Source organism: Pezoporus wallicus, unplaced genomic scaffold (assembly GCF_028554395.1).
Source record: "Pezoporus wallicus isolate ANWC-B61680 ecotype Strahan unplaced genomic scaffold, APGP_CSIRO_Pwel_v1 contig_227, whole genome shotgun sequence".
NCBI classification, from domain to species: domain Eukaryota; kingdom Metazoa; phylum Chordata; class Aves; order Psittaciformes; family Psittacidae; genus Pezoporus; species Pezoporus wallicus.
Window position 1 is genome coordinate 4,901,036 of NW_026635704.1, and position 25,655 is coordinate 4,926,690.

A 25,655-nucleotide genomic window follows, 5' to 3' on the forward strand; every position below is an offset into this window, starting at 1 on the left:
TTCATAAATACAAAATTTTATTTGCACTTCATTAGTTTAGAAAGACCACAAGGTTTTTCAATACCACAACATTCAGGACACACCAAGTTATTCAAATATGTAACTATATTTACCACAGCTAAACTAAACAGTGCATTTTAATAAAAGATATACCAAAGATATAATTCACAAATTCATTATCAGACCAAAACCTAACACAGTATTTGCTTGATGGGAATAATTTCCATCATTAGGAAAGAAAATAATTTTACCTTAGACTCCCTTCCCCCCAACCCTACAGATGTCCAGACAAATACACATATATATTCCTTACCACAGGAAAATGTATCTTTTTTTTTTTTTCTTTTAAGAATTTGTCTAGGACAGCAGCATTGCTTTTTATACCTTCTTTTAGAACTTGAATATATCTCCATTCTTTTATTGAAACTTAATGATTCTTGCAACCACGTTTATGCTTACGCAGAAAATTATATATGCTATCTCCGAGTGCAATCTTAGATCTGCACCAGATGTGATGTTTTGGTACACAAAGAAAGGGTGCAGCATTAAACAAAATAAATAAAAGACTGCCAAAAAATTAAACTTAGCTTTTCAATAAATCCAGTCAGCAGAGGATGCTACAGCCAAAAGTGTTTTCACTACATTAAAAGGAAAAATAATGCTGATTATGGAAGCTTTGTACATAAAGTCCTCGGTTTTTAAAAAAATTTGTCTTTAAAATAGTTAGCAAAGCACCATATACTTATCTTCATACCAGAAGAGCTTCTGCCTGCCTGTTTATAATAACAAAGAACTATTACAACATTTATGTCAAGAATAGGTATAGATTTAATTTCTCCTCCTCCTCGATCAGAAGTGTGGTAAACCCCCCACCGACTGTACAGTATTTATAACACTGGGGCAATGAATGAAACATCATTGTGAGGGAGAGGGGTAATAATTAAATGTTATAGCTGAATCCTATATCGGATCACATATTTGCATATTTACAAGTTAGTGTGTAGCTCTGACTCGAATAACAAAGTGCAACGAGAAACTGCCAATGATTGTAGTGCAGAGTAGTACAGATACTTTCTTTACCCTCCTGCTCCTATTTTTCACTCTGTATGGAGTAACAAGTCAACAGCAACGGACATGTGGCCTTGGAGGAGGCAGTTCTGGTGGGATTTCTGGCTCTGGTTGCAGGGACAGGATACTGTTGGACAACTCATTTCTTATAACATCCAGTGGCATCTTAAAGAAAAGAAAAATCACCTGTAAACAGTCATCTGCAAAGAACTCGGCACAAAGAACTCATTCCAAGAGTTCATTGTCAGCCAAAGCCTTAACTGAAGAATTTTTTGGTTTGTATGTGTGAAATACATTCGAGTAAGTTGTGTTAATAATTTCTTTCAGAAAAAAGTTACAAGACATTGGTGAAAATAAAGCCACTTCCTAAACTAATTACAACAAATCACAACAGAACTGCCCACAAATGAAAGCAGGCAAACATACAGTCAGCTGCTGATATATATGGAAGTTATTGCAAAGAGAAATTATAACAAACAGGAGATGTTTACCAAATTTGAAAGCAGTATTTATTAACAAAAGTGTTCAGCAGAGTCTGTGAATTACATCATGCCCACTATGTATTAACCAAAAATTTCACCTGACTGTGCACTCGCCCTCTATGTCCTCCCAACAAGTACCAGCAGTCACTATTTGAACACTGACCGTTTTTGTGGTCAGAGGTGCTACCACCTCTATATATTTTACCTTTTTCAGAATGTCATCAACAAGTTTTAGAAATATTTCATCCACATTAAAATTATCCTTGGCACTTGCTTCACAGAACCGCATCCCAGTTATTTGCTGTGCAAACTGATGGAAAAGAAAACAACTACATGAAGATATGCACAAACAGCAGCAAACAGCAAAACAAGCACTCCTCATAAAACCTTTAAGGAAAACAAAACCCACAACCTTCCTCAAATCTGTGACTCAAGTCTAATTCAATTAATAATTCTGAATCTCCAAGGTACAGCAAATATTGCCACATACAGATAATTTTCACTTAAAGTCTGCTTACTGGAAAAGTGTGCTGCATTTTTCCAGACTTAAGTCTGAGAAACTCATGTCTTCAGTTAACACTGATTACTGCAGACTGCCAAAAAGTAGGAGCTTTTCAAAAGAGTTAATCTCAACCTTATTATTAAAATTCAGAAATGAGAAGTACAGATGTAAGAATTAGCCTTGACTCCAACAGATGACAGGTAGCTGAAGGAAAACGTTTTGAGTATGTCCATATTGATCGTGTCCTGATGAAGATGGTGCTATGAGGGTCACACCAAGACATACCCTCTCGTCAGGTTCCTTACCACTTTGGGATTTGGAAGAGAATAAAAGAAACATGAAAAGGTGAGCTAGAGTAATCAAGCAGGACTGTTGCCTGTCCTAAGATACTACTGAAAAGCAACTGTTTGGAAGAAGGCTCACAAAGATGTGCTGACCATTTGTGAGTCAAGTGTCCACTATATAATCTTTCAGAGCCCCAAAAGGAGTATCCCCTGAACTACTGTGTAGTGCAAGCCAACTTGTAGTTTACTCTTTCTTTGATCTAAAGGCATGCTGCTCCAGCAGTAACACATATATATGCACATTCCATAGAAGTAAATACCATATGGATTTTGACAGAATGCCACCACTCTCAATATGCTTTTCAGGCTTAACAGTCTGGATAAGACTAGCTATGGACCATCAGCAACAACTCCACAGCAGTTTTGCTTCTAATAGTAGCTAAGAATTTGGTTAGACCTGTTCTTACCTTTTCTCCCTGCTGCCGAGTAATCTCTCGATCAACTTCACAGTCCAGTTTATTGCCAACTAACAGAAGCTCTGCATCTTCTGAAGCATACTGCAATTAGAACATTTTTAACGAACTAAATCTAGAAATGTAAAGATTTTGTAATGTAAACACAATATGAAAAAAGGGCAACTTCCCTACTAAATAAGGAACCACACCTATACAGTTTATATGTAAACATTCTTTCCAAAAGGTATTTTAAAAACCTTCAATTTTTAAATTCCACTTTTAAAACAAGACTTTCGAACTAGCTGTTCTAGTTTATCTAAGAATGAACAGAATGACCTTATTTCACAGACAGGAAATAAAACTCACCCCCAGTGAACAGGTAAATGAGCAATGTTACATATTGCCACTGAGACTTACAACTGGGACAACTGTAGTTCAAGGAAGTGGGAATGGACAACCATTTTGCAACATCAATGCATTAATGTTAACTTCTGGATAAAAGAATCTGCTGAAAATTAGTTAGCATTAGTTTAACAATCCTGTATCAATGCTGTTACAAGTCTTACAGAGTACTTTTGAGGAAAAAATGGCTTCTTACAAAAACTACATAAAAAGAAAATACTTAAGGCCTACCTTATCAATCATTTTCATCCATTTTGGTAAATCGTCAAATGTTTCCTTCTTGGTGATATCATACACCAAAATAATTCCCTTGGCACTTCTGTAATAAGCTGAGGTAATGCTGTTGAATCTCTCCTGACCTGCTGTGTCCCTAAGAAGCAGCAGCAAACATTGGCACAAATATTTCACCAATTCGCAAAGTACAGAATAACTGTTTACATTTTAATAAAAACATCCCCACACTCATTAGACACTCTATCTCCAAGATTTCCTCCTATATGTGGGAATTTCAGGGAAAAAAAATTAATGGAGCAGCACTTTCAATCACAGAAAGTTTTGTATCTGGACTACTTATCCCATACTACACCAAGAAAGGCCACCGAACAGTTCTACATGTGGTGGTGTCCAGCAGATGAACCTGGTTTTGTGTTGTTGGGGTTTGTCTGTGAGGTCTTTATGTTTGTTTGGGGTTTTTTGTTTGTTTTGTTTTAATAGCTCTGGAAAAAAAAAAAAGAAAAAAGAAATGGATACATGCTTATCAAACACAGCCAGACATCCAACTATAAAATGAGCAATGCATTGATCATTATGATTTGAGCTTTCAGAGCCTTTCTGGATCAACCACAGCAATTCAACCATGATTCTAAAACTAATGCTACTGGCAAAACTGAATGAAAAGGGTGAGCAACCACTATGTCATACGGTTTTTGAAAGTAGATGCCTGGCTTTCATGCATGCATCTACTAATGCAGGTGTTCAAATAACATTTCCATTCTCATTTTTATCAATGTAGGCATTTTGGACAAGGTGTATTTACTCTGGAGGCTATTTTCCAGCAAGGACACCATGTTGCCTGTACTAGCTATGGCTTATGTTCCAAAGTAGATGAGACAGAAGGGCTATATTTTACTGAACCATGAAAACCAGTGAACTGCTTTTAATCATATCATCAAGTCTACTTATGGAAGACTTTTGGCAGTTATACTAAAAAAAAAAAAGTAGCTGGTGCATAATCCTAAGTCTTAAAATGTGACTGGTATCACAACTGGAAAGTAAGTTATATGGTGCCCCAAAGAGATCAAGCATTTGCTGCTTGAGTTCAGCCTCCAGAGTCAATGGATAATTTTGAAATTTCACTGTTAGAGCAAGCCAAAAGATGGACCATGAGGGAAAAAGTTCATGTGTGTTGGCACTCAAAAGCTTAAAAGGAACTCTCTTCAGCAGTCACATTTTAGACAAAAGGAGAAGGAGGATGAATTTGGGAATGAGATTAACAATGGAGACCTGAAACACTTGTTACCAAAAAAAAAGTAATGCTCACAACAGGCCACACTGATTGTCCCGAAGAATTAATTCTTTTAAAGCCTATTCTCAACAAGCAGTAGAATAAAGTACCACGAACCTATCTTGATCTTCAAGTCTTTATAAATTTCAACTAAGCAGGTTTATAAGTGGAATACTTTCTTCTGAAATTGCCACAAGTGTACTCAATAGCAACAAATTTTTGCAAGTGATTTCACAAAGTAAAGCAGTGTTGATAAGAAACAGATTTGAAACCTCTGCTTCATAGTCTGTAGAAAAATATTGACTAATACTTCACTGCAAGCCAATGGCATTGCAGTAAAGGGCAGAAGAGAATATATCACATCCATTTTTATTTTAGTCAAGTCCCATTCTCTACTCAGAACTTCTGAGTTACATTCATACAAATATTTGGGACTCTACAGAGGGTGAGAACAAGCAGCCTGTTTCCGTAAGGTCAGACCAACTTTGGGTGGTTAATTGGTTGCTTTCTTATCACTAATGAGGCATTTTTATTAAAGCAATGCAAGTTCTGGCAGCTGAAATTACATATGTAAGTATTACTCAGAGTTAGGAACTCTACTTGCTCTTCCATCACTTCTTCGCCATAGTCAGATTTAATTTTTGAAAGGTGGTTTGGATATTCATTCCATTAAATATTTAAAAATTCTAGTACGAACTGTTGATTTTCCACATATGGATAACATTGCTTTAGTACTTATGAACATACTACTCAGAATAAAGATCTTGTAGAGCAGCCCCTGTTATGTCTTGCTAATCCATCCTACTGATCAAACATATTAAGGATGAGATCCCTTTAGTTCCATCATTCTGCAAAGACATAACTAGATGGCAGGTGGAAGGGCATATCTAATGTGGAAGAATGCATCAATCCTAGCTTGGGCCAGAATGATGGGAGAAGAAAAATGTTCCTTCCCCCCCCCCCCCCCCCCCCGACCAACCTTCCTCATTTTTCTGTGCACCTACCAGAACACAGAACTAAAGGGGCTATTTCAGAGTCACCTGGTTGTGCCTTTGGGTCACTGCTAAGGACTTACAGCAACTCCATCTCTGAGAGTCTACCAGATCACTCAGTTAATACATTAGAAAAACAGAGGAAATAAACACACCAATGTTCAACTACCCTCCCTGAAGACAGTCATCATCACTGGGTAAGCCTAGGGTAAGCGACAGAGCCAATCACGTAACATTACTCTCTTCCACTCCAGCTATCTCCAACTTCACGTTTCCCAATGCCTGCTGAGTGCTGTATCTCCAAGTCTACCTGGTACTATCAGCCTTTCCTCACCCCACAGCACCCTGAAGCTCTTTAAGTTTATAGTATGTTGCTCTTCTCAGCTGTTGTACCCCCAGGTACTGCACTCCCCTTATGTAGGTTGTTCACACAAACACCACATGAAATTTGTAGGCTGGCTTGCTGGCTATGTGAGACACACCACATACTGTGGCCAGCTTAAAACACCCATGGACAGACAGCCTGGCTAATTACAGTGAATTATGGCTGACTTTCTTGGCCTTACTTTAAGTCATTGACTTCCCCACACTTCATGCAACCAATGCCTCTATTGATGCAGCAAGTTTAAATGAAACCAGTCAACAGGTTTCTGACTGTAAGAATGATAACCCTTTCCTTTGGAAAGTGGAAGAAACTAAGATGAATTTGTGGTCTCTAACATTATATAACATTCTACAAGCCTTCAAATAGTAAAGTGAAAATTGGAAAACTATTTCTGCAATAATTTTAGAATGCAACCCCAAGCTACCTAAATAAATTGCTGTTTGAGAAGAGTATCAAGTTGATCCTCTATGTGGCAAATCTCATCTGCTAGCAGTTCCTATCTTATTTTTTCATAAAAATGTGCAGTAAATTCTTCTAATATTGAGTGAAAAAAATACAATCCCTAATACAGAGCTATTATTAAAAGCATATCTGACTTAAAATGCCTTCTTTCCGTGTGCAGTGCTGGAGCAACTAAGTTAGTTAAATCATTTTCATTGATGTATTACACTCCTGCTGCTAGAGTGTTTAGTAAGAATAGCTATTGAAGCACTAGCTGAATGCTGGAAAAAGAGTTGAGCACTATTTAACAGTAAGCAACTTCATTAATTTCATAAGTGATACTAAGGGCTGCTAGTTCTTTATTTGCTCTGGTCAAAATCAACATAACAGAATAAGGCAGTTCAATTTAATTCAAACTCAAGAAGTCCAAATAATAAAATACTACAACTTGATCAATGCTTCTGTTGTCACTAAAAAAAAAACAACCAGACAACAGATTACCCCCTTTTTAATGCTAAAAGCAGTTTTCTTTTATTGAGTTTTTAAAAACAAATTGTTCTAATGGAGAAACACTGGTATTTCTAAATTGTAATCAGAAGCAGTGAATGACTCCTTGACTATCTATCATCTGCCATAATAAAATCCCACTGTATGACTGTTTTTCTGCTTCCAAAACAGAAACTAGACACCACTCCAAAAATACAAACATTACACTAAACAAAAGCAAATAAAGAAAATACACAAAGACCATTTTCAAGTGTTGACACATATTCACAGTAGTTTAGACTGCAAAAAGTACAATACAAATACAGTTGATCTTAATTAAAATAGGTCTGGATAATTTTTGCTTTACATAAACGGTCTCTCTAAATGAACACATGGACAGACTCAAAACTGGAACGGACAAAACAAACACAAGGACAGACTCAAAACTGTCTTTGGCTCTGAAGTTAAATCAGTTTTTTTATGACTGGTGGTGTGAAGTGGCAATAGAAAGGAAATTTTTTAAAACACAGATAAAAATTTAAGACTAATTTAACACTTCCACATTCTCTGTGCTTTTATGGACCCTACAAGCAGTATTGTTTTTAATGTTGTAAAGTTTAGAGGTTGATTCTAGCTGTCAAGCTGAGCTTTCTTCCTCCCATAAAACAAAATTACAGCTAAGATCTTTTTTCTATATGAAATTATTTCAGAGGACCTGAACAGAACGAACTACATTCTGTTTTATTCCAGGATAGCTGATCTTTTCCTCAAACTACTCCTCACCCCAGAGGTTTTCCAAAACAGTAACTGTCCATTAGAAAAAGCCAAGCTGTCAGAATGTGAACATTTTATGAGAAAGAACCAATTTAAACAACCTTCAGAAGCAAATCAGAACTCCTTCCTTGCCAGGTCACTGGCTTCCTTGGCATTAAACCTGCAGAGGTACCAGAGAGCCCCTTTGGCTCCCCAGCGTGGAACCAGGTGTAGTGGTAGGGAACCACAGCTTCCAGCAACCACATCCTTTCATAGGGGAAGCCAGAAGTGACAGCTGCTTCTTTCAGCCAAGTGCCCAAAAGACCCAGATAAGGGCACAGTCAGACACACTACTGTCCTGCTGAGCAACTGCCAGCACACCTATTCTTCAAAGCATCAAAGGGAGGTTCCTATTATTTGGCCTAGCATGCTTTGGAAAAACACTGACTGATTCATAGATGCTCTTACTCACTTGGTCACTGAAGCTATCCAATAGTTGTTATTACTTTAACCCACAGCCTGAGCTGCATGCATGCAAATTTCTTACAGAATATATGAGCTTGTTTCAGACAAGAACTGCAATGTGAAAGCAAATTTACTCTATTTACGACTTCTGGCAGCCCAAGGTGCACTACTACTGTTCCAGGTGGCATAGAAAATATGGACGCTACTCTGTGCTCTCAGTGCTGCTCTACCATATTTCATACTCTAAGGAGCAGGATTATGCTCCTATCATAATATTTCCTGACTGAAACTCAGGGACCAGATAGGAATAGGTAAGCTAGAGGTGAAAGCAGATGCCTCTGTGATCCTTAGCGCACAATATTCCATCAGCAAAGGGATACAGGAGACAAGACCAATTTGTATACTACTCTACTAACAGCAGCAGGTGTGAAAGCTGCTTTCAAAAGGATACCTTGCACACCTAACTGCTTGATACATGTCTGACTTGGTGTAAGTGTTTTACCTGCTAAATTGCTTTCCTCTTTCAATTTAACAATTGAAAGTATAATAACCAGCTGAGGGAACTGGGACTGGTTAGCATGGCGAACAAGGAGGTTGAGAGGTGACCTATTTGCTCTCTACAACTTCCTGCAAGGAGGCTGTGGCGAGGTGCGTTTTGGTCGCTTCTCTCAAGTAACAAGCAATAGGACAAGAGGAAATGGCCTCAAGCTGCACCAGGTTTAGACTGCATATGTGTAAAAATTTGCCCTGAGACAGTTGCCAAGCCTTGGAACAGGAAGTGGTCAAATCACCATCCCTGCAGGTATTCAGAAGATGAAGATGTTGTGCGTTTAATGGTAGACTTGGTAGTTTTGGGTTTAGAGTTGGACTTGGTCTTTTTCAACCTAAATGATTCTGTGATTCTATAATAGTAAGAGTTCATAAATAATCCCAACAACATACACAACATAATTCAGGATAAATTAGCAAAAGGAGTGCTTATCTAATTGCTTTTCCAAAAAATAAGTATGCCAAGACAGTTTTAAGGATAAGAAGAGCATTTTAACAGGCATTTTTAACAGTCGCTGTTGGAAAGAAGGTGACACTGACTGGCAGAACGTTGTATTAATGGATTTAATCATATTCTAAAATACTACCTTTTTATATTTGATTTTCTCCATCATTTTAGCAGGGCTTCACACACGAGTAATGGTCACATTTTAGCAACCTATAAATTTTCAGTTTTAAAAGTCTTCTATATCCTAGCATACTCTCAATATGTGGAAAATAATGGTTTAAATATATCTTTTCCAACAAGACATCACTCCTATAAAGTATTTATTCAACATGAAGAAATTGTTTGATAAGCTTAGCACATTTCATATCAAGAATTCATACCAGGCATACAGTAGCATCTCCATATCGGAATTTTTTTGTTACCTCTGTTAGCTTCAGTAGACCCTGGCTAACAATTGCTGGCTCAACTGCCAGCCTTGTGGTCACAGGTTTCCAAACAGGGACAGATGATGGATGAAGACATGCCACTAACATTCAAGTATTAGGTGACTGATGATACCAAAGATGAAGCAGCAGTTAACTCAGAGGGAAGCAAGACAGACACATGGTGTGACAGAGTTGATGGTGACCTGCCAAGAGGAGTTAGTAAGCTGAATTTACTGCATCCATGTAATTAATGAGAAACCACCAGAATATCCCAAAAGTGTAACAATGAGTATATTTAGCACTTCCTCCCCGCTATGAACTGCTAGCGACTTTAACAGTTTAACTACAATGCCAATTATGCATCACACACTGTTAATAAACCAAAGCTAAGCTTCTACACAGCAGTATGTAAGATTAATGTATAGAACATAGCTGGTTTATTCTCTCATAAAAATGTTTACGTATTGTATTACTTTGCATGACAAAGGAGCTCTTAAGCTCAATTTCTGAACTATAAAAACTGTATTTATCATTCACATGGAGAATCATTATCAGAAAACACGTAAAGTACTCCAGAAAGGAAAACTTAGCTCAGACTTTGAGCATTCTGTCATAGGACATCGGTATCAGTTAAGGTGTAGTCTTATTTGTATGGGATCATTTTACTTCTCAGTGCTGTTTTGAGTGGATATAATTTACCTAGTCTTGAATGCCCTTCACTTTAAAGTTCTTTAATATAGTTCCAAAGAGACAGCACTACCTAGAAGTTTTTTTAGAAAAACAATTTAGAAAACACTGTATAGTTGTTTTAGAATTGTTGTTACAATTAAAGTGAGTTTTAAACAGTCCAGAAAATTAAAAAAAAAAATAAAATACAACAGCAGCAGCGAAGTGTACTTTTAAATAGTGCCTATTTAACACAGTCACCTTTTGTTGTTTGTAGAACTCCTAATTCTGTTTCTTATGTAGATGATGTCATTCTTTTAGGAAAAGGAGCTTGAGACCTCTTTATCTCCCGTTATTCCCCTTTCCCCTCATAAAATTCTAAGAACTATTTGGTTTTGCTTAAGTCTTATGGGAATGGCAGAGAGGAGGAACAGGGTAAGAGCTAAACCAGCTTATTACAGTTAATAGTATTAGACAAGCATATTAATTCATGCTAGAACATAAAAATTAAAACATACTGCTGGTTGCACATTTGTTTTACTTACCAGATTTGTAATCTAATTTTCTTTCCTCTTAGCTCTACTGTTTTGATTTTAAAATCAACACCTATAAATAAAATACAGTAAACAGAAAAGGAGGAATAAGAAGCAAAACTAATGAGTTGTTTTTTTTTAAATAATTTTAATATCAACTTATAACAGTAAGGGTTTGCACCACTATAGGTCACATTAGGAACATCATGGGGATTTGATAATCACGATATAGTCTGTGAGCCTTCCAATTTGGCAGCATCACACCATAAACCTTCCACTTTGTGCAACACTTCCAGCAGCAGGTAAACCCAAGGGAACAGTAAAACAACAGGCAGGGTATGTCTGTTTCCTCCCTATTCACCTTGACTGTAAAGTACAAGCTTGCTCTCCCTCCAACTGGCATAGATGCCCTGGAGCCGTGGAGTGAACCAATCCCTCCACACCAGTTTTGCTCTCTGTTAAAAAGAACAATACACATCTGGTTTCCAAGCTGTGATGCTTAGCTTCTGTAAAGTAATTTAGCAGAAGTGCTGGAATAGTGGCTGGTTTATGAGGTTTGTCAGCACTGTCATTCTTAATTCTTTCAAATACATATTAGCAAACTGCTTAGATTTAGAAAGGGTATTTGACTTTCATAATTTCTTTTATACCTGTATGGTACTTTTATCCATCATCTCAAAACTCCAACCGTATTCTGAATGCATGCTAAATATAAGATAAAACCATGAAGACCTTGTTATACAGAAATTTTTTTCTTCTATTAAAAAAAAAAAACAACCCAAAACAAACCTAGGCTGCCAATCAACAAGTAAGACATACTATGATCAAACAATACCTAGACACAAAAGATCACCACCTCAACTACAAGGATATTTCAGGTTATAAATGTCCTACAGTATCATAGTATTTGTAGATTGTGAACCTGTTGATTTTAGTATATATGTGTATGAAGAGTTTTGCTTCAATTCTTTCTGAACATCATCCCTCATAACATTGATAAATCAAATAAGGGGAAATAAAAAAAACAAGAGAACATGGTACAGACTGGGACACTTAAAACTCACACAAAAGTGCAGAAGCATAGTGTGAAACACTTTCACTACTTCACATACAATTGTATAGCAAGGATTGGGATGAAAGTGAAGAGGAAAGAGATTTTTATTTCCTCTAACTACACATTTTCCCAGTGTCTGCCCTTGGTAAAAACTGAGTGCCCCTGCTGATGTTGTTAGAATCAAGACTGGATTGTAACTTTGAAAAAAAGGAGTGAACTTGGCCCTTATGCAAAGCTTTTAAAAAATCCTAATAATTTAGGTATGGGGGAAAAAAAAAGGGCATTTTACATCCTGAAAACCAGGTACACATTGTTGACTTGACATATGTTTCAAAATTTTAGAAGACTGTTATGTCTGTAAAGTTGTTGATATGAGACAATAAAATGGAATAAGTTTTAAAAGACTAGATAGGCTTTACTGATTGAAATATAAAGGATACAGTCAATTCTATTTTTATCTCGCAAAACAGGTTGCCACTATTCAGCTAGACTAAATAAATGGAAGGATCACTGATCTTCATTCTCCTTAACAAAAACCCCTTTGAACAGCTTGCATTTGCACATCACATTGTGATAAAAGTATTTGTTATCACCATAACATTTGTCCTCCTTCTCCATGTCCTTAAAAGCATCTAGCATGCTTATTCACCAATTCTAGGAGAACTATTCAGGACATATGATGCTTATACTTCACTTACTAAAATTTATCCCATTCAAACCCTAGTAAGGTTCTTAGCCAGTACAGCAGCTAAAGAGTTAAACTGATTTCTACTATGGCCTACAATTTTAATGGCAATTTTCAAGTATTCACATGCAAATTGAAAAAAAAATAAATATAAAAACAGAATGATTATAATTTCAGGGCATTTATTTATCCTAATGTTAAGAAACAGTTTCTACACTTTTGAAAAACCACCATCTGTGTTAGTGTAACAGCAGAAGACAGTGAAATGATCCAGCTATGCTATACTATCCAAAATATGGGAAATAAGAAAAGCAGTAATTACAAGAATTCTATTAATGAGAGCTTTTTTTATAAAGAGACACACAACCATTTCTACTGTTAAAAGTCTTCTCTACATAAATGCATTCAGACTATGAAATACAATCATAACTGTCATAGCTTTGTCTACAGCAAAGACAGGAACTTTACTTGCTAAAGATAAAATAGGTATTCCCTAAAACTGCTTCAAATCTCTCATTTCTTAAGGAAGTTTGAATTAACCACCCACATGTCTCACCTCCAATTTTCAATCCTGCCATTAACTCATATACAACATAGTGTACGATTTGCCTTTCATCTGAGAAGTTAGGTTAAAACAAAAAAATAATCTTGCTCTTCTCTCCCACAGAAACATAAGCATAAAGAAGGTGGGTACACAGGTGGGTATACTTGTCTTTGGCTAAAAATTACACGGGTAGAGGAGCTTGATCTAAGCAGAGAGAGAATATAGCTCTGCTGTTTAAAGAAAAAGCCCCACTGTCACACAGCAAAAGGAGTCCAAACCATCTCCAATCCAAAACTGTGTAATAAAAACCTTCAAAGAAATATCATGCAAGTTTCACTAACTCCACCAAAAAATATTTTTATTTCTGTAGAAGTGGTTTATATGAACCAAGGAACAAAAAGGTTTTGTTGCATTTTTTAAAAGGAAAAATAAATAATGAACTAGAGAGAAAATTCACCCATTGTAATAAATTTTCAACTTGGTACTTCCTGGGACTAGCAGGCACAACATATGAAGTAGAAAATACCCTATTTACTGAAGAGATGGTTTTAAAATATGTTAACAGTGTACTTACTTCAAAAGCAGATCTTTCTATTAATCATCTTAAAGTCAGACCATGAAACATTTCCCCTGTTAAATTTTGCAGTGAACAGGGCAAAGCAGTAACAGTTTTGGAAAAGCAGATTCTTCTACAGAACTGTTTGAATTTATTTAACACTTAAGTCAGATAGCTTGCAAGAACTACACAAAGGCTGCTCAACTGCTTTTCATAATAAGTAATGCTCTGCAAGCATCAACACAATACCAAAAGCTTCATGTCTGCCAATACTGAAAGAAAAAAATCTGGCAACTTTCCTTTTGCACATGAAGAAACAAATTTCTAAGCCCGTCAGGTTTCATTACCATTTTTCACCACAGACCTGCCAAAGGTAGTGCTTCGAGTTTACGTACAAATTAGTAATTTAATTAAAACAGCAATACAGTAATTTGTTTTCCACTTCAAGTATCATCTTGAGTTAAGAAAAAGTTCAACGAAACAGATTATTTAGCTTGATTAATGTCAGTGAAAATATCTCAATGACAACTTTCTCTATCCGTAAAATTACTCCAGCTATTAAAAACAAGATGAAGAACTGTTAATGTTCTCTGAAAGTCAGTCAGAAAACTAACACTTTCCATTATTATAGATAACAAATACTAGTCATACATGACATTCAGAGTTATACAACTGCACCTTTTCATTGTTTGTACTTGCAGTTGTAGAACAGAAGATTTGGACTAACACCTGAAAACTCCCATTTTTGTTGTGATGCCAACAATACTTTAAATAAATTCTTTAAAATCCTTGCTTCAACAAATTCTTAATACACAGTGCTCTAAGCAGGATACATGTTTCCCAGTATTGTTAAACCTAATTCTAAGACAAGTATAGGCAAATTGTCAGAATTTTTTCAGGTTTCATGCTGTTTGTAATGATAGTTGTAGTCCTTGCACAGTTACCACTCCCATAAGCCAGATCCCAAAATGCAACTAATACCCAAGTTTAATAAAATTGTGCATTTGTTCTGTGTTGAATCCCACCAGAGGCTACTTGAAGCTATATAGCTGCATGAACAGTGGTGTGCTAAGACACGTGCACTGACAGACAGGACTGGTATAACACTCTACTAGCACAGCTACACCAACATGTTTCGCACTGTGCACCTCCAGTTATGGTGGGTATCGCCTGAAAGGATGTCAACACCAGCTAACACAAGCCATTTAAGCATCTTGTGTCCTTAATTATGCAAACAGAACTGAGAGCATGGGTTTATATATAGTTCAACAAAACAGAGAAATCAATAATTACTGGTGACAACTGCATTAAATCTGAACAGCATGTCTTATAAAAAGAAAGGATTGTAGAAGGCTCTCTTCAGCTGCCACAACACCATCAAACTATTGCTGGTTTGCATGCTACCTAGTTTGCATTTTAAATGCCTGCTGGGTAATTTATTGTTAATGAATAACCAACTGTACCCATGTCAGTGGAGCCAACAAGTGCATGTGCTTATGATCGTACTGAAGTGTGTCCTTTGCCATGTCACAGTGATGCAAGGGGAATGAAAAGGCTTATTACAATCTCCCCTGCAATTACAAATTCAGCTTCCTATCTGCACATGAGACTTGCATGGACCACAGGCAATCAATGTATTCAGTTGTTCTAAAAATCACTGCACTCACACCATTAGTAAATCCAGATCACCACCTCTCTTTGTGTGATTTAAAGGTGTGCATTTCGGATGTCAGAATTTGACCCCCATTTTACTCTGGAAGAGGCCTGGGTGTGGGTTTTTTTGTTTGTTTTGGGTGGTTTGTTTTCTTTTTTTCCCAACAATCCAAACAGACAACCCATACACATGTAAGAAGTAATGAAAAAGGCACAAAAATACAGATCTCAGCCCCTATTTTGGGTTTCTGACTTTGTACCTGTTAAGTGTTTCAAAGCATACTTCTTCAGTTTGCCCTACCACTAGGAACTACAAATGAGTTACTTCCCTTTCTCCACAGGCTAGGTACACATCAAATAAGGCATTGAGTATAGTAACACTTATATGGTGTGTGTAAGGTAAGATTATTAGGTAAGGATTTTCAAATTTTTATACAAAGCACATTGTCTTTGTTAACAGCACATGAACTTTAGATTAAAAATGTGCTTCATGCAAATGAGAACATCTATTATGACAAGCACTCAGTTGAAACTGCTTTTTTTTTCCAGTGAAAATAAAGGGCTGGTAGAATAGAAGAGTTTTGTTTTGTTTTTTTCTTAAAGTATATTAAACACCCTGTTAAGCAAACTGTCTGCACTCCTTTCAAAAATAAACAGCCTTAAAGGAAAGAAAACAGACACTCAAAATAGAAGCGCACTAATGAAGTTCTAGATAAGGGTAAGTCAATGAAGGTGATTTATCTTGTCACTGAACCAAACTTGAGACCATTCCAAACTTTAGATTGAAATCCAATAAAAATGGAGTCTAGCCCAGAAAAGATTATAGCATATTATTTTCTTGCCCCAAACAGGAAATAAAAAGTTATCTATGAAAGTACAAACTGAAACATTCACAACTGGGTCTAGCCTCTCTCTTTAAAGCCAAAAAAAATTGTTTAGGAATAAAACAAATAGTGAAAAAACTTCTTCAAACGTATTTTGCATTTATGTTTTCATACTTTTTTTTCCCCTCCCCACTAAGTGCCAGAAAAAGGAAGTGGAAGCTGTCCTGCTTAATGCACAGAGTGACCTTTCTGAGGCCAAGATTTCCTGATAATAAAGCTAAAGGAAGAACTGGGAAAACAGATGCAAAGGGAGCACAAAAAAAACCCTCCAACTAAAATCAATTCCAACAGACTAAATTTGCATAGGCCTATTAGTGATTTTCATCAAAGCAATTCGATCAGTGAAAAATAATCAGACTGCATTTAAAGAAACACAATCAGTTTAAATAATCAGAGGTTGTACATTAATTAACCATTAGAACAAACATATAATTAAAAGACCGCAACAGTTTATTTAATTTGGACATCTGACAGCATTATATAGACAAATTTTCTTAACTTCTGCTACAACTGATGACTGAGGTCACATGCTTCTTGAGCTGAGAACCAGCTTCATTAGTCCTGGCCTGTAACTAAATACAGTACAACAACTTAGACTTACCCAGAAACAACTGAAGTCAAGGAGAAGATGCTCAATAGCTTTGATACTGATTTGTACTGTCTTTCTTGAGACAGGGAAAGCCAACAACAAGTACGGGGGGGGGGGGAGATTACAAAAACTGTTTGGGGAAAAAAACAAATCCAAACACATTGTATCTTATTTTAACTTAAGCTGTAGGACATGCAGTTAATTTTAACACACACTAAAGCAGAAACACCTCTTTCAAACTGCATGTTATAAAGTAAAGATTTGGAAGCATTAAGTATTAGTCAGATATGAGCCAGTTTGGATATTATTTTAGAGGCAGGTAAAGTACATTGCCCATAAAGCTTCAGCATGTAATTCTAGAATGGCTGACACGCAGACATTTGAGAACTGCTTGCCTAAAATAAAAGCGTACCCATATCTCAACTGGCAACTGTGCTACCGACCAGAGTGGAACAGATAAACCAACAAGAAAAAAAAAAAATAATGTATATGGCATGACTAAATTTTGAAGGGGTAATTTTAATGAGTTTTTGAGACATGAAGGTGATTTTTGAATGTCCATCATACAGCCTTTAAACATCCCAGATCTTTAGTACTTCCAAACTCCATGAGAATGGAGAAACTTACAACTTCTTTATATTCTTGTGGACAGTAAATTCAACCTTTCACAAAACGTAGGCTTTTGGCACTATTTATGGCACAAAGTGCGCACCAAAATTTTGATAAACAGAATGAGGTGGAAAGGGAACTTGTAAGGAATAAGACTGTGTCTTCCTGAGTAAGACTTAATTTCAAAACTTCTGATTACAGACAGGAAAACGTAGTGAGCCACTGGTCTACCCCGACCTGACCAGAAAACTGCATGTGAAAAACACCCTAAATTATTTAATAAGCAGCACTATCTAGATTTTAAAAAGGTGGAATATATTTCAAAATAAGACTGAATTTAGCATTTTGTTTTGGGTATTACGTTTTCCAATCCTTGACATATCAGAAGAAGTAAGTTATAAAGGTGTTGCTATATGCTGTTAAATAGTTGCAATCTTAACAACTGGAAATATTAATCCTCCTGTTTAAGGACAGGCTAGTGAAGACAGTTTACAAAGATTTCAGCATGTTTGTGATGAAAAGCACTCTAAAAATCCCATCTCTTCCATTTTTTAGTATAGGTAAACTGCAATTATTCTGCATAGTGCATGCACTATTTTTATTAAAAGAACATTTAAGCTCCCAGCTCCCTGAAAGAAATAAGAAAGTCCATAACAGAGACTCATATGGCCTGACTGTATTTTTTTTCCCTTTGCTACTGACGTGCTCAGCTGTTCACAGCAGAGACTGAGTTTGACAGCTGCATTCCACTCTCCTTGCAAACTAAACTCTACAGCCAACACCATTCAAGTGGTCTCTTCATTTTGCCTGTTGCTTTATTTGAACATTCTCATATATGCACTAACTAGGGGTCTAGAAGGTGCTCTGACAGTTCTGCAGTGTTGATATAACCCAGTACCTGAATATTTCTATCAGCTGAAGTTAACAACTAATTTACAAATGAAGAAAACAATTTCATATTTGCTTTTCTTTGCAAGCTTTTGTTAATTAAAATCCCCATACCTCCCCAAAACTGAGTTCTTGAACCCTGATAATTTGTATCACCTACCTAGTACATATTCCTATTTTAGAATATAGTTTTGTTACCTTGTCAGGATTCAAACCATTACGCATAGAAAACAATTGCTGACTACACCAAATGCTGTAAAATATGCTTAGTTGACACATAAGGCAACCATGACTTGCCTGATGCTTGCGTACTGTCTAATTATCTTAAGGTTTTGTGCAAGTCAAAATTGTTTTCTACGAGAGTTTCCAACCTCCTGCTCTCTTATATTTGTAGTTTGTGAAGTAGTCACAGCACCATTAATGAGATACTTGTTTATTTACACTATTCCTCCCTAGCCAAAAATCCTGTATAAGAAAATATATGTATTAACACCCTGGACATGCAAAGATAAGAATGGTTGATTCTCACAGAAACAGCTATCACTGACCAGAATTTTCTTCCTTTGTTTGTACAACAGCAAAAATGTATCAGTCTGAGTTCACAGCTGATTTTGTGTGTAAAGCAAGAACATCTTTCTGCTATTTTGTCATGATGTGGTAAAGCAAGGGACACCTGTTTCTACCTTTTCTTCCCTTTCCCCACCCCAACTAAGTTTTCAGTGCCATCTTACGGAAGAGGAAAAAAAACTTGAAAGAAAAATTAAAACGAATTATACTTATCACAAACAGCACACATACAAGCACAGCAAAAAGATAAATGTTGTTCTAGTTGATACGGGATGTTTTTTGGAAAATTTTATATAGATTTTTCTTCACCTCAGATTACATGAAATTACTAAACTTGTTTTTAAAAGAATTTTAATTATTATTTACAGAAAACTATTTTTCAAAACCACATGCCACATTACAGTGCTTGTGAGAATAAACACTGAGTAGGTAACTGACAAACTGAGGAGCAACTTCAAGGGCAGTTCTGAAAAATGACTAATTAATACTTTTTCAATGAATAGGCTGATACTTTTAAGTGAATATAATTATGTTATATGACAAGCCTGTGGGAATGGAACTTAACATTTATGTTGTTAGTCCACATTCTTTAAGGATAAGGAGAACAAGGAAAGGGTTTGAATTATGTCAGAACAATATACATATATATATATTTGTATATATGTATAACATATATATGTGTGCATGGATTAAAACCAGAAGCTGCCTTCCTTAAGATTACCCTGATAAAATATAAACCTAAAGTTTTTACCACTGATATTGTTTATTTGATGGATGTTAGGCATTTTGCACAGACATGGGCATTTTAAAAAGAACTGACAGAGAAGACTGCTTGGAAGAAAAAGCTACGGAGTGCTGTAAATCTAATGAGTTTCCAACTTGCATATCATCTCACACTAACATCAAAGTAAGGTGAAACAAGGTCAAAGAGTATTTCTGAGTATCAAAGGAGTCTTACACTGCAGTACATTTACATGCCACTCATCTGTATCCCACAGGCTACTATTAGCCCAAAACAGATCACAGGCTGCCACATTTCCATCCTGATTCACAACAAATCTTTCCATTACAAACTTAGCTGAGTAACTCCACCTGTGATTTTGCTTGTAAACCAGGACTGAAGAAACCTTCAGTGTTTACAAGTCTGACTGTAGTTTCCTGTCAATAGCTCTGACCTTAACAAGGACAAGGACTCTATCCTGGGATGCTTTCAGACTTAGTGGAAAAGAGCTAAAGGATAAGACTAGGCCTCAGTAACTTCACATACTAAGCCAGTATGTAAAAGAAAAGCCAAGGAGCTCAACTTGATTTGAGTGGGAGAGCCAGCCATCTGAGAGGTGAGTCAGTGCAAGGCCTCAGGGTCAGCGATTAAAACCCAGAGAGAAGGGTACTGCCTGCAGCAAAATTAGGTAGACAGGAAATACTGCCGAGTACAGGAATTTTTTGATCTGTCATGGAAGTAAAACAGAGGAGAGAGACTGGGAATGAGCTAAGATTTAGTGTATGCAGGTAGGACAGACAACTGTGAGACCTGGACAGATGCTGGGAAGAGAACAGAGAACTCTGACTGCTAAGTAAAGAGACTCCAATGAAAAAGAGGGTGAGATAGCACCATTAAAAAAAATATATAAATGATAACATCACCACTATGGAGATCTGAATTAAGATTAATTTCTTTCAGAATAATAACTACTTGGGGCAGGGTAAGGAGGGGGAAGAAGCAAAGGCAAGCATTCTTCCTTCACTTCCCATCTTTGAATCTTTTCACAAATGAGGCAGCGAGTATTTATCCACTACTTTTGGAAAGATCATCCTTTTTCGTGCCAAATTTGGCATTCCTGTTTTTAATTGTCAAGTCTGAAAAACCAAGAAGTGACAGTTTTGGGTTCTGCTCCTGTATGAATAATGCAGGTGCATGGGAGTAAGGTAACAAATCATAAACAGAGAACAAACTGTATTAAAAAAAAAGATGTATATTTATGTTTGTTGACAAAGCTAATATGATGCCAATATTACCCATGGACAAGTGTTAATCCATTATAGAAAAGAAGTTACTGTAACTCCTCTGGATTTAAAACTGGCAAGAAGAGAGTAATTTTACATCACTGAAGATACAGAGGAATGTATCTAAAAACAATTTCTTCACCCAAACAAGTAATAAAAATAGTTATAACCTAGTAGTAAGAACAAACATTCAAACCCTAGCACATAAAATTGGAAACAGCAACATTATTTCTGTTAAGCACATGCTAAAATCAGTAAACATTTGAGCATATTGAGTATTCACAGTACTATGTAAATAGCAGATTAAGTAGACACAATATTCTATGCAACTAACTTAATGCCCAAAATAAATACATCAAAAGAATTTTAGATCAACAGCACGTCGTGTGCCGTTACGAATAATGTGCTGAAATCTGCCAAGCTATTTTTGAACACTTTCAAAGAACTTCAGTATTTGAGACAAGACTGAAGACATGTTGATGTGTTTTTATTACAGAATTTACTTTACCAATCTGGCAATGTAGTCTTCTTAAATTAGCATTAAAATATTGTATCTTTCTTAATTGAATCCACACCTCCTCTTTGTAGCAGATACACTCTACTTTTTAAAGACACAGCGTTGTTATCCTAAACAGCACTTGGGGCAGGAGATGGCCAAAGACTTTGGACATGTGCATTTCTTCCACTGCCAGAGAAGACCCTCAAGTAGCCCATACACTTTCATACAAAAGGTTAAGTGTTGAAAGTTGTTCTGTTTGGCCTATACTTCCATGGGTTTAGAATTAAATCAGAAAAAGTGGATACCATGATAAAGGTAAGGGAGTAAATATGTATTCTAGCATGGTATTTAAAATACAGCTTCACTAATATAAGGCAGATACAACAAATTTTAGTTGTTTGCTTAGTTACATCGCCCTTTCAAATTTAATGTTGAGGTATACTTGGTTTACAAAACTTCCCCTGGAATCATATCAGCCACGGGGTTTTCAACAGCATTTCAAAATATGTTCTCCACTTGTAACTCTTGAAAACCACTGCAGCAAGTGGTGGCAAAGAAAGGGCTTTATAATTTCAACTGTGTATCGAAGTCTGACTTCAGGTCATTTTGGAGTGTGGGTTATTTTCAATTTACATGAAATGTCAATAGCAGAGGTTACTTTTTTTTTTTTGCTCTGTAGTTCAAAAAAGTAGGGTGCAAGCTGTGAAAAGCTTTTCCACTCGGCAGTCAAAAGGATCTGGGGGAATCTCAACAGCTCTCAAGTTTAGGCAGAGGACCTTGAAAGAATGCCGTTAATGCAGGTCTTTCTAGATGTATTTTGGTACAAGCTGTTTCCCTATGGTGCTTTATGTTGGCACACTTTGCACATCAAACATTACGTAATCTTCTGTCTAGCAGCATACCACGTTTCTTTCCTGTTTCTTTTCTAAAATAAGGATGCTTCTCTGCTTCAATCACTGTCTGAGTTATCTAGTAAATCAGTTTTGCTTACAAGGCACCAGCCTGGAAGTCTGAACTGGGGTCTAGAGCACCTCCTCTCACTTCTCAAAATTTGTATCAGGAAACTAACCCTAGCTCCAGACAGCAGCCCAACCTTGAAGGAGCCCTTAATGCTGGTCAATCCAAAGAAGATGCATGGGAATTCAAAACAACATACAGACCTGCAGAATTCATAAATAATACATTTCACTATTAGTTCTACTTCCTCAGCTGTAACGTATCTTCAATGAAATCTGTCCATCTACAGAAGTCATCAGTACATCTTAATTGCAACGTATCACTTGAGGATTAATGATTCTAATACATTACCACTGTCTAACTTCTACAAAGTTACCAGCTTCAAAACAAAAATATATTGACACTAACCATGCTAATCTGCACTACCAGATTTTTATTTTTAGAGTACCTAGAAAAGAGTGAAATAACTGATAAAATACACATTAAAACTAAAGTAACCGTATATTGTTTTGTCACCAGAAGAGTTTTGGAGAGTAATAATTCGGCGTCTAGAAGGCAATACAATCACTTTTCATCAGATGCCGTAAGTTTCCTCACATTCCAAGCTACAATTAATCTAAGCATACATACTATCCAATGACATAGAGTTAACAAGCACTTTGCTGCAACACTCAAGAGTTCAACTCCAAGGACAGGACTCTAATAACAATGCAGACTAACTTGCTTGTTTTCCTTCTTTTACCCTTTTGTGTGTATTAAAAGACAGCCGGCCTTAAATTACCCCAAGACTCATACAGATGACTAAACCACAAATAAGCCAGTGTACTACAGAACTAGGAGGTTGCTCTCCAGTTAGCTATGTGAAAAGTGAAACACACAGTGTGCTCAAGAGGTACTACTCTTCAAGAAACAAAACATAACTTCCTTCATCATGGGGGGGCGAGGGGTTCTTGAGGAAGGTGTAACAGAAAACTGAAGTTAATCAGACTATGGTCTGGAAGAGTGCTTGAAGTCCCGTTGACTACACTGAATGCACACTGTGCAACTTTTCAACTCCCAAAATACTTGTTACCTCATATGCAACACCTAAGACAAAAACCCACGAACAAACCCCACAAAACCTCCACTTTACCAACCATCCCTAGTTTACTATTTTTTTTTTAACCTGTGCTCTTTGTTTGTCGTTAGCAAGGCTGAAACTGAACACCCAACACCTTCTCAAAACTTGCAATGATGTAACTAGGCCGTCCACGATCTTCCCGTCAAGAGATGGGAAGTCCGGCAGCAAGGGCTCCCTCCCCACACTGCCTATGAGGTTTCCACTGTGGAAGTTGGAGGAACCCACCCGGCTTCAGTAAACCTCGCTCCGCCGGGCGGAAGTGGGAAGGGGACCACCACCAAGCACCCTGAAGGGGACGAGGCCCTCGAGGCCCCGAGGGAACACCCTCAGGCCGGCATGCGGGGAGGGGGCCAAGCTTGGGGGAAAGCGGGCGAGGGGCCAGGGAAGGCGGCAGCCACACAGAGTCCCGTGTTCCCCCGGCCGGGCCCTGCAGTAGGGTGGGCACAGGGGGAGGACACCCCCCTCCCCGGGACATGACGGGCACGGCACGGCGGGCTCCCTTACCCACAGTGGACTTGCAGGCCTCGCAGAAGGTGTCGTCGGTGAAGCGCTCCATGAGGCTGGTCTTGCCCACCCCCCGCGACCCGATGATGATCACCTGCAGCTTGAAGTCGGCCGGGCGCGGCGGCTGCTTCCTGCGGCGGGACTGCCCCCCGGAGAGAGCCGGCGACCCCGCCGCGGAGCCCGCCCCGAGGTCTAGCCCGCCGCCCCCCACCCTACGCTGCGGCAGCCCCGAGCCCGGCTCCATCAGCGACGCATGCGGCGGCGCCGCGCTAGCGCCGCGCTCCCTCGCCGCGCCCCACGCTCCCGCCCTCCCTGCCACCGGCGCCGACACTGCGAGGCAGGGGTGGAGGGGGGACAGGAAGGACGAGAAACGGCCGCCACCCGGCCCGACCCGACGCGAGGGGAACAGCAACAGCAACACCGACAGGAACGGGAACTGCGCCGCCGCCGGGAGCGGCGAACCCAGCCCTGCGCCAGGCCGCGCAGCGCCCCCTACAGTGCCGGAGCCGCGGCCCCACGCCGCAGTGCCGGGGGCGGGGAACGGCAGCGCTCCCGTGCCGCCCTTCCGCCGGCTTCGTGCCGGCCGCGCGTTCCCGTCGTTGTGCTGGAGCTGGCGGCCGGGTCGTTGCCGGTGTGCGCCCCGGCGCGGATGGGGAGGGCGGCCCGGCGGCCTCCCGGAGTGGGCCTTATCCCCGCGCTGCCTCGGCCCCTCCGGTGGAGTGATCCGTGGTGTGCTCCGGCCTGGTGTACCCGGAACCTGCGCAGTGAGGCCGCGCTTAGGAGCCCCGTGAAGGCTGTCCTTGCCGGGGCGGCGGGGTTTACCCTAAATTTGCCTTCAGGTAGTCAAGTGGAGCTCCCGGGTGCCGCAGCACTCGCGGTGCTGGTGTCGGCTGGGGAGGATTTCACTGTAAAATCCAAACCCAGTACTTGAGCATATGGATGACATCTTTGCTCCTGGGCGTGGAGCTTTCCCTAACCACTGCCTAGTCTAGCTGCTCACATTCCAAGCAAAGGGGGGAAATGGCATTAGAGGAAGTAGTGTCATAAATCACGTGGAGGAAAATGATCAGGGTGAGCCTTGCTCACTGGGATTTTTGAGGAAATTTTAAGGGTTCACAGACTCCAGATTTTTCAGCAACATCAAAGCTTGACTTCCAGAGGTAGGAAGGATTCAGTTTTAATTGAGATCTCTGGGTAGATGCAGTATTCCTGTGAACATCAGAGGTGAGAGCGGCCAAAAAGAATGGATGTTTGCAAAAATTTGTCCCATTTTCTAGATTCTCACTCCTGCTTGTAAGCTAAGGAAATGCCACAACGTCAAATTGGGCTTTACACATAGGAAACCACTGGTATATAGGAATGATTTCTCAAGAGCTAATTTTGTGGAAGAAACAAGAAACAGTTTGACAGAAAGGTTATGTTGTCAAGAACAAAACCCAAACCCAACAGTTATAAAGAACAAGATAACTAGTTTAGTATTTTTCTTAATGTCACTAATTTTCATCAGAAAATATCAGTGATTCTTCAAGCAAGTAGAATGGTCTAAACCTTAAAAAAAAAAAAAAAAAGCTTAACAAACCAACCCCAACACTTCTTATGTATTGCTGTCCCTCCATCCTCTTATTGCCTAAAATGCTGTAATTAGGTATTTGAAAGGGCAATCCATCACTGAGTGCGAAATAATCTAGCAAGTAGAAGATCA

At 38.3% G+C, this 25,655-nt stretch overlaps 1 protein-coding gene across 1 annotated transcript; it reads right to left on the reverse strand.

The window, feature by feature from the left end:
- Positions 1-24,334, reverse strand: RAB12 (RAB12, member RAS oncogene family). The gene is made up of 6 exons (XM_057397490.1): positions 23,954-24,334; positions 10,853-10,913; positions 3,425-3,563; positions 2,804-2,893; positions 1,756-1,860; positions 1-1,233 (listed from the first exon to the last, which is right to left on the reverse strand). The coding sequence occupies exons 1-6, from the start codon at positions 24,195-24,197 to the stop codon at positions 1,120-1,122; spliced, it is 753 nt and encodes a 250-aa protein (XP_057253473.1). The 5' UTR covers positions 24,198-24,334; the 3' UTR covers positions 1-1,119.
- Positions 24,335-25,655: the final 1,321 nt, after the last annotated feature.